The following is a 12,442-nucleotide window of genomic DNA, read 5'->3' as shown; positions in this document are numbered from 1 at the left end:
GATGATAAAAGACCAATCGGTACTTTTGGTACTCAGTGTGGGCAGTGTGCCAAATCCTGCTGAAAAATGAAATCCACATCTCCATAAAAGTTGTGAGCAGAGGGAAGCTGTAAGACATGAAGTGCTGTAAGATGAGATTTCATTTTTTAGCAGGACTTGGCACACTGCCCACACTGCCAAAAGTACCAATTGTAGTACAAAAGTAAAACTGGTTTTAAATAATATTCAAATTTTCTGAGACACTGATTTTTGGGTTTTCATTGGCTGTAAGCTTCATAATAAATCAACAATAAAAGCATTTAAAATGCATTATTTCACATTTTGAACTGAATTTCTGCAATAAAGTAATATTATAATTTTTGGAGATGCACCTGTGTATTAGAATACCATCGGAAATTACTACAACTCCCATAATTCACCAGGCCTTACCATCTTACCATTAGCACTTTGGCCCATGGAAGTGGACCAAAATATCAATAAGTGCAATACATAGTATCGGGATTTTTAGATACATTACCAATATGTGGTTTCAAATGTGGATATATTTATTAAAACATAGTAGCGCTATCTCCCTAAGCCCCGTCCCCAATAAGACCAACTACTATGAAGATACTGCTTCATTACAGTATTTTATCCTCTTCAGGAACACAGATTCTGTGAAGTATCGTAGAGAATTGACAGTATCGTGATATTGTTATTGTGGGGAATGTATTGGGATAATATTGATACAGTTGTGGTCAAAAGTTTACATACACTTGTAAAAAAACATAATGTTATGGCTGTCTTGAGTTTTCAATAAGTTCTACAACTCTTATTTTTCTGTGATAGAGTGATCGGAACACATACATGTTTGTCACAAAAAACAGTCATAAAATTTGGTTCTTTCATAAATTTATTATGGGTCTGCAGAAAATGTCACCAAATCTGCTGGGTCAAAAATATACATACAGCAACATTAGTATTTGGTTACATGTCCCTTGGCCATTTTCACGGCAACTAGGCGCTTTTGGTAGCCATCCACAAGCTCCTGGCAAGCTTCAGGTCGAATGTTTGACCACTCTTCTTGACAGAATTGGTGCAGTTCAGCTAAATGTGATGGTTTTCTTGCATGAACCCGTTTCTTTAGCACTGTCCACATGTTCTCAATGGGGTTTAAGTCAGGACTTTGGGAAGGCCATTCTAAAACCTTAATTCTAGCCTGGTTTAGCCATTCCTTTACCACTTTTGATGTGTGTTTTGGGTCATTGTCTTGTTGGAACACCCAACTGCGCCCAAGACCCAACCTTCGGGCTGATGGTTTTAAGTTTTCCTGCAGAATTTGGAGGTAATCCTCCTTCTTCATTATCCCATTTACTTTCTGCAAAGAACCAGTTCCACTGGCAGCAAAACATCCCCAGAGCATAATACTACCACCACCATGCTTGACAGTAGGCATGGTGTTCCTGGGATTAAAGGCCTCACCTTTTCTCCTCCAAACATATTGCTGGGTGTTGTGGCCAAACAGCTCAATTTTTGTTTCGTCTGACCAGAGAACTTTCCTCCAGAAGGTTTTATCTTTGTCCATGTGATCAGCAGCAAACTTCAGCTGAGTCTTAAGGTGCCTTTTCTGGAGCAAGGGCTTCTTTCTTGCACTGCAGCCTCTCAGTCCATGGCGATGTAAAACATGCTTGACTGTGGAGACTGACACCTGTGTTCCATCAGCTTCCAAATCCTTGCAGACCTGCTTCTTGGTGATTCTTGGTTGACTCTTGACCATCCTGACCAATCTCCTCTCGGCAGCATGTGATAGCTTGCGTTTTCTTCCTGATCGTGGCAGTGACACAACTGTTCCATGCACTTTATACTTGCGTATAATTGTCTGCACAGTTGCTCTTGGGACCTGTAGCTGCTTTGAAATGGCTCCAAGTGACTTCCCTGACTTGTTCAAGTCAATAATTCGCTTTTTCAGATCCACACTGAGTTCCTTTGACTTTCCCATTGTAGCTTTTGTAGCTGAGTCTAATCACTGGGTCAAATGAGCCCTATTTAAATGGGCTCATGAGAAGTCAACAGCTGTAGTCAATCAGAATCACTTACAAGAAGTGAAGAGGCCATGACATGAAGCTAATTTGATTGACACAACTCGCTACATCACCAAAATTGACAAATTTTGTTGCTGTATGTATATTTTTGACCCAGCAGATTTGGTGACATTTTCAGCAGACCCATAATAAATTTATGAAAGAACCAAATTGTATGACTGTTTTTTGTGACAAACATGTATGTGTTCCGATCACTCTATCACAGAAAAATAAGAGTTGTAGAACTTATTGAAAACTCAAGACAGCCATAACATTATGTTTTTTTACAAGTGTATGTAAACTTTTGACCACAACTGTATTATCTGTAATTTTCACCTCTACTCATATAAGACTGATAAAATCAAATAAATAATAAAACAACTTATGATTAGTTTGTAACGTTCGGCTCAATAATGCACAAAAATGTAGATTTTTTGGGGCTTTGCTCCGGCTACTGCGCTTTCGCAGATCTCCACATCCAGGAGAACTTTCTCCACTAGCATGCTGACCCTCCTCTAAGCTGATTGGCTCTTTTTGTAGAAGGGTGGGACTTTTCATTGAAAGTGGGTTGGGCCCCATATCTAGATACCTCACTCACAAGAAGATAGATTAAATTAATATAAAAGATAAAAAGGTTAGCAGTGCCAACTTGTAGATATGTAAAGAGTAAATAGTGAATAAACTACTAGTGCAAAAAAAGGGTAAAACTATAAAAATAGTGTAACAGGCATCAGTAAGACTGAGAGTTTGTCCATAGATGGGGGTCTCCATAGTCTCCATAGAGCAGGGGTGTCCAAACTTTTTTTGTTGGGGGCCAGAAGAAGAAATATATTTGAAGTCACGGGCCACAGACTCTATAATAAAACAAATAATGAAATATACCACTTTAAATAATACATTTTCCTGATTATTTCATTTACACACCATTTTACTTGACTAACTATCTTTATCTTTGACAGTGTTGTGTAAACTAAGATTTTTCAAATTGATGTTTAATTTCATGATGTCTCTTAATATTAAACTCCTTAATTACGGAAACTTTTAGACTCTTTGGCCCGTTTTTCTGCGCTAGAAATGCGCACTCTCTCCGCTTTTAGACTCTTTGTCCCATTTTTACTGCTCTAGAAATGCACACCCTCTCCGCTTTTAGACTCTTTGTCCCGTTTTTACTGCTCTAGAAATGTGCACTCTCTCCGCTTTTAGACTCTTTGTCCCATTTTTACTGCTCTAGAAATGCGCACTCTCTCCGCTTTTAGACTCTTTGTCCCGTTTTACTGCTCTAGAAATGCGCACTCTCTCCGCTTTTAGACTCTTTGTCCCGTTTTTACTGCTCTAGAAATGCGCACTCTCTCCGCTTTTAGACTCTTTGCCCTGTTTTTTTGCGCTAGAAATGCGCACCCTCTCCGCTTTTAGACTCTTTGGCCCCGTTTTTTTGCGCTAGAAATGCGCACTCTCTCCGCTTTTTGACTCTTTGGCCCGTTTCTGAAACCTAGCGTTCAAACTTTGAATCTCACATTATAAAAACCTGCTTAACAGCGGGCCAACTTTCATTCTATTTCTAAAATACCTCGCGGGCCGCTCCAAAAAAGGAAACGGGCCGCAAATGGCCCGCAGGCCGTAGTTTGGACACCCCTGCCATAGAGTGTCTAGAGTTTCAGGAATTAAAAAGTGTCACAGAGTCAAAGATAACACCTCACAACTTATACAGGTGTGCTAAACAGTTTGTGTTGCCAGTGATGGTCCCTTTCCACATTTTAAATAAGGCGTTTTTTTAAGAATAGGTATTTAAGGATGGGTGTTTCTGATAAAATGACCCTTCTGTCCTCGTCCTGTTCCCCTGTAACCCTGTTACTGGTGGATGTTGGCGTGTCCTGCAGTGTTCGGGAAGGGTTTAGCGGATATCCTGGTGTATGAGAAGAAGCTGGGTCCGCGCTCGGTGCCGATGCTGGTGGAGAAATGTGCGGAGTTCATTAAGGAGCACGGTCTGGATGAGGAGGGAATCTTCCGTCTGCCGGGTCAGGAGAACCAGGTCAAACACTTCAGAGAGGCTTTCGACGCCGGAGAGAGACCTTCCTTTCCCAGGTAAGCGTCTCCCTCTCCTGTAGGGGTGTAACGGTACGTGTATTCTTTGCGGTTCGGGGGTCAGGGTTTGGTTCACATAACCTGGAAAGTGTAGCTGTAGCACTGTTGCTTTCCAGTGTGAACTCAGGGTTAGGCGCTCGTACTGCCTCTCTCTCTCTCTCTCTCTCTCGTACTCTCTCTTGCTCGCTTTCTCTTTCGCTCACACTTTTGTTTCGTCTCTCTCTCTCTCTCTCTTTCGCTCACGCCATCTCTTTCTCTCTCTCTCTCTCTCTCGCTCACGCCATATCTTTCTCTCTCTTTCTCTTGCTCTCTCTTTCGCTCACTCCATCTCTTTCTCTCTCTCTTTCGCTCTCACGCCATCTCTTTCTCTCTCTCTCTCTCTCTCTCTCTCTCTTTCTCTCGCTCTCTCTCTTTCGCTCACGCCATCTCTCTCGCTCTCTCTCTCTCTCTCTTTCACTTGTGCCGTCTATCTGTCTCTGTCTCTCTTTTGCTCACGCTGTCTGTCTCTCTCTCTCTCTCTCTTTTGCTCACGCCATCTGCCTGTCTCTCTCTCTTGCTTGTGCTGTCTCTGTCTCTATCTTTTGCTCACGCCACCTGTCTGTCTCTGTCTCGCTTGTGCCGCCTGTCTGTCTCTCTGTCTCGCTTGTGCCGTCTGTCTGTCTCTCTCTCTTGCGCCATCTGTCTGTCTGACTCTCTCTCTTTCGTTTGTGCTGTCTTTGTCTCTCTCTCTCTCTCTCTCTCTCTCGCGCGCTCTCTTCCTGTCTTTTGCTAGCGCCATCTGTCTGTCTCTTGCTTTCTTTCTGTCCCTCTCTTTTACTCATGCCGCCTGTCTCTCTCTTTCGCTCACTTTGTCAGTCTGTCTCTCTCCTTCGCTTGCGCCGTCTGCCTCTCTGTCTCTCTTGCTCTCTCTTTAAATCACACTGTCGGTCGGTATCTCTTCACTCGCGCCATTTTTCTGTCTCTCTCTTTTACTTGCACCTTCTGTCTGTCTCTCTCTCTCTCTCACTCTGATATATTATAATACAGTACAAAATAATCTACTCTGCCAGACCTAAACTCACAATAATAAAAAAAAAAATCATGTTTTTAATTAGTTTTTAGTGGTTTTCACCACTAAAATATTTTAATTTTAACAATCTAATGCTGATATTTCTTAAAAAGAACTATAGGACACGTCCAGGTAGTTGCACCTTTAAAATAGCAATCCACCAAAATCAGAGCTCACCTGACTCTTAAAGGGAATGATGAGTGACTGAGAGACACTCTGATTGGTTTAATTTACTTTACTTTACGCCCAAAATTAACCACACCCATGAATAATTAAGAGAATTAGCACATGCTTTTTGCTTTTTTTTTTTTTTTTTTTTTGAAAAATCACAAGATGTACTTTTCCCGTTGTTATGATAGCAAAGACACACTGACGCCCTAAATCAAGCTGTACGGTGCACGGTTGATGGCTTAACTATAGAGATCAATAAAATAGGGGCCCAATGAATGCAATCAAATCCATACAGCAAGTTCATACAAATTGCAAAGTACTTTTCTTCACATACAGTAACAGTATTTATAAAAGCTCAGTTCTGGTTGTGTTTGAGATGCTGTTTGCTTGGTAAGGCTGAGAAAACTCGTTTCCTGGTTTGGAAATGAAGCAGCAAGTTTCGCTCTCAGCCTCGGATGATCTTTTGCCATCTACGGCACATCAAAAGCAGGAAGTGTGATCTGTTCATCTTCATAAGAATGTTTAAAGAGGTCAAAGAGACAGGACTCAAGTTTAAACAAAGGTCCTGCAGTTAAAAATGTTCTTCTGAACTTTAAAGTCACAGATTTCACACACGTCTCTCCAGTTTTAATACATATTAATGCTTTAGATCTGAACTGTAGATCAGATTACAGCTGCAGTCAGAAATCAGGAAACACAGGCTGTAATACAGTACTGTACTAACTCACAGTGAGAGCATATCAGCTTCCAAACATGGTGCAGGTAGTTTCCACCAGAACAAAGAAGCAAACAGCCAATTGTGCAACGGTACAGCTCCAACAAAGTTATACAGTGCAGCAGCAGCGTAAAATAAAACAGGTCTATTGAAACTAATAAAAATAAACTAAAAAATAGCTTAAAATCAATGGATTTTAAAAATACCACAGCCAGCGTTGGCCAGTTGTAGAGCATCCAGAAGAAACAGAGACAGACAGAGAGAGAGAGAGAGAGAGAGAGAGAGAGAGAGAGAGAAAAGGAAAAAGAAAGAGAGAAATAAAGGGAGCGATAAAGAAAGGAAGAGAGGGAGAGAGGGGGGGATGGAGAAACAGATAGAGAGAGAGAGTGAGGGAGAGGGATAGAAATAGAGAGGGAGCAAGGAAGAGACAGAGAGAAAGAAAGAGAGCGAGACAGAAAGAAAGAGATAGGGAGCGAGGAAGAGAGAGAAGGAGAGAGAGAAAGAAAGGAAAAGAAAGAAAGGTAGGGGGGAGAGAGAGAGAGAGAGAGAGAGAGAGAGAGAGAGAATGGGCAGTAAGAGACAGAGGAAAAGAAAAAAAAACGAGACATAAAGAGAGAAAAGGGGAAACAGACAGGGAGGGAGGGAAAGATAGACAGAGGGAGGGAGAGATGGACAGAGGGAGGGAGGGAGAGATGGACAGAGAGAGGGAGGGAGAGACAGATAGAGAAAGGGAGGGAGAGATCGACAGAGAGATAGTGGGACAGAAAAAGAGAGAGAGAAAAGAAAGAGTAAGACATAAAGGGAGAGATAGAGGGAGGGAGAGACAGAGAGAGAGAGGGAGGGAGGGATGGAGGGAGGAAGAGAGAGAAGGGGGAGAGACAGGGAGGGAGAGAGATCAAATTCTGGAAACACACTAAACACACAATTTTGTTAATTTGTCTCATTACTTTCACTCACTGATGATTATTAATATTATTTTTTTTGCATTATTTTAAAATGTAGAATTTATTGTATTTCTACACTCTAGAAATTCTTAATCTCTAAGACAGTTTATTATTCTTTTACTTTTATTGTTAAAACTTTTCTGTATAACTTTATTTAGCTCTATCTAACTCTGTATAGCACTATTTGCCAATAAAGCACATTAAATTAAATTGAATTAAAATTAATTGATTAGAATAATTTAAATTTAATTGATTAAAGAGAAACAAAGAGAGAAAAACCCTTTTTTCCTTTTTTAGATAAAGTAGCTTAACATCACAGATCAGTGGTTCAACCACATCCTGTCCTAACAGAGAGAGAGCTGTAACCTCCATCATTACTGAACACACACACACACACTACACACACACTACACACACACTACACACACACTACACACACACTACACACACAAACACTACACACACACTACACACACACTATACACACTACACACTACACACACTACACACACACTATACACACTACACACACACTACACACTACACACTACACACTACACACACACTACACACTACACACACACTACACACACACACACACGCACTACACACACACTACACACACACACTACACACACACACACACTACACACACACACACACTACACACACACTACACACACACTACACACACACTACACACACACACACTACACACACACTACACACACACACACTACACACACACACACACACTACAGACACACTACACACACACACACACACTACACACACACTACACACACACACTACACACACTACACACACACTACACACACACTACACACACTACACACACACTACACACACTACACACACACTACACACACTACACACACTACACACACTACACACACTACACACACACTACACACACTACACACACACTACACACACTACACACACACACTACACACACTACACACACACACACTACACACACACTACACACACTACACACACTACACACACACTACACACACACTACACACACACACTACACACACTACACACACACACTACACACACACACTACACACACTACACACACACTACACACACACTACACACACACTACACACACACACACACTACACACACACTACACACACACACTACACACACACACTACACACACACTACACACACACTACACACACACACTACACACACACACTACACACACACACTACACACACACACTACACACTACACACACTACACACACACACTACACACACTACACACACACACACTACACACACACACACACTACACACACTACACACACACACACTACACACACTACACACACACACACTACACACACTACACACACACACACACTACACACACTACACACACACACACTACACACACACACACACTACACACACACACACACTACACACACACACACACTACACACACACACACACACACTACACACACACACACTACACACACACTACACACACACACACACTACACACACACTACACACACACTACACACACACTACACACACACTACACACACACACACACTACACACTCACACACACACTACACACACACTACACACACACACTACACACACACACTACACACACACACACACTACACACACACACACACACTACACACACACACACACTACACACACACTACACACACACACACTACACACACACACACTACACACACACACACTACACACACACACTACACACACACACACACTACACACACACACTACACACACACACACTACACACACACACACACTACACACACACACACTACACACACACACACACTACACACACACTACACACACACACACACACACTACACACACACACACACACTACACACACTACACACACTACACACACACACACACACACACACACACACACACACACACTACACACACACTACACACTGCACACACACTACACACTACACACACACACACACACACACTACACACACACCACACACACACACTACACACACACACTACACACACACACACACACACACACTACACACACACACTACACACACACACACACACTACACACACACTACACACACACACTACACACACACACACACACACACACACACTACACACACACACACTACACACACTACACACACACTACACTACACACACTACACACACACACTACACACACACACACACACACACTACACACACACACACACTACACACACACACACACACACTACACACACACACACACTACACACACACACACTACACAAACACACACACTACACACACACACACACACACACACTACACACACACTACACACACACACACACTACACACACACACACTACACAAACACACACACTACACACACACACACACACTACACACACACCACACACACACTACACACACACACTACACACACACACACACACACACACTACACACACACACACACTACACACACACACACACACACTACACACACACACACACACACTACACACACACACTACACACACTACACACACACACACACACAACACACACACACACACTACACACACACACACACACACACACTACACACACACTACACACTACACACACACACACACTACACACACTACACACTACACACACACACACACTACACACACACACTACACACACACACACACTACACACACACTACACACACACTACACACTACACACACACTACACACACACACACACTACACACACACACTACACACACACACACACACTACACACACACACACACTACACACACACACACTACACACTACACACACACTACACACACACACTACACACACACACACACACTACACACCACACACTACACACTACACTCTACACACACACACACACACACACACACACACACACTACACACACTACACTCACACTACACACACACTACACACTACATATTACACACTACACACTACACACTACACACTACACACACACACACACACACACACTACACACACACACACACTACACACACACACACTACACACACACACACTACACACACACACTACACACACACACACACACACACACTACACACACACTACACACACTACACACACTACACACTACACACACACACACACACACACTACACACTACACACACACTACACACACTACACACTACACACACATACACACACACTACACACACAGTACACACACAGTACACACACTACACACACTACACACTACACACACACACACTACACTCACACTACACACACACTACACATTACACACTACACACTACACACACACACACTACACACACACACACTACACACACACACACTACACACACACACACTACACACACACACACACACACACACACTACACACTACACACAGTACACACACTACACACACTACACACTACACACACACACACTACACACACACACTACACACACACACTACACACACACACTACACACACACACTACACACACACACACTACACACACAACACACACACACACACACACACACACACACTACACACACACACACTACACACACACACACTACACACACACACACTACACACACACACACACTACACACACACACACACACACTACACACACTACACACACACACACTACACACACACACTACACACACTACACACACACACACTACACACACACACACTACACACACACACACTACACACACACACACACACTACACACACACACACTACACACAACACACACACACACACACTACACACACACACACTACACACTACACACACTACACACACACACACACACACACACACACACTACACACACACACACTACACACCACACACTACACACACTACACACACACTACACACACACACACACTACACACACACACACACTACACACACACACACACACTACACACACACACTACACACACACACACACACACTACACACACACACACTACACACTACACACACACACACACTACACACACACACACACACTACACACACACACACACACACTACACACACACACACACACACACACTACACACACACTACACACACACTACACACACTACACACACACACACACCACACACACACACTACACACACTACACACCACACACACTACACACACACACACACTACACACCACACACTACACACACACACTACACACACACTACACACACACACAGACACACTACACACACACACTACACACACACACACACACTACACACACTACACACTACACACACTACACACTACACACACTACACACACACACACTACACACCACACACTACACACTACACACACACACACACTACACACACACACACACACACACACTACACACACACACACACACACACACTACACACACACACACACACAGTACACACACAGTACACACACTACACACACTACACACACTACACACTACACACACACACACTACACACACTACACTCACACTACACACACACTACACATTACACACTACACACTACACACACACTACACACACACACACTACACACACACACACTACACACACACACACTACACACACACACACACACACACACACTACACACTACACACAGTACACACACTACACACACTACACACTACACACACACACACTACACACACACACTACACACACACACTACACACACACACTACACACACACACACACACACACACACACACACTACACACACACACACTACACACACACACACTACACACACACACACTACACACACACACACACTACACACACACACACACACACTACACACACTACACACACACACACTACACACACTACACACACACACACTACACACACACACACTACACACACACACACACACTACACACAACACACACACACACACACTACACACACACACACTACACACTACACACACTACACACACACACACACACACACACACACACACACACACTACACACACACACACTACACACCACACACTACACACACACACACTACACACACACACACTACACACACACACACTACACACACACACACACTACACACACACACACACACACTACACACACTACACACACACACACCACACACACTACACACACACACACTACACACACACACACTACACACACACACACACACTACACACAACACACACACACACACACTACACACACACACACTACACACTACACACACTACACACACACACACACACACACACACACACACAC

The 12,442-nt window shown here is 43.1% G+C and overlaps 1 protein-coding gene across 1 annotated transcript in view; it reads left to right on the top strand.

The window, feature by feature from the left end:
• The window catches only part of arhgap25 (Rho GTPase activating protein 25), a 43,966-nt gene that overhangs the window by 16,148 nt on the left and 15,376 nt on the right, over nucleotides 1-12,442 (top strand). The window contains exon 5 of the mRNA XM_022664717.2: nucleotides 3,938-4,142. Within this exon, the coding sequence (XP_022520438.2) occupies nucleotides 3,938-4,142 (205 nt within the window). The remainder of the gene's footprint in view (nucleotides 1-3,937; nucleotides 4,143-12,442) is intronic.

The sequence above is a fragment of the Astyanax mexicanus genome, chromosome 22, assembly GCF_023375975.1.
Source record: "Astyanax mexicanus isolate ESR-SI-001 chromosome 22, AstMex3_surface, whole genome shotgun sequence".
NCBI classification, from domain to species: Eukaryota; Metazoa; Chordata; class Actinopteri; order Characiformes; family Acestrorhamphidae; genus Astyanax; species Astyanax mexicanus.
Note: the sequence above shows the minus strand (reverse complement) of the source record. Positions and strands in the feature narration are given on the sequence as shown.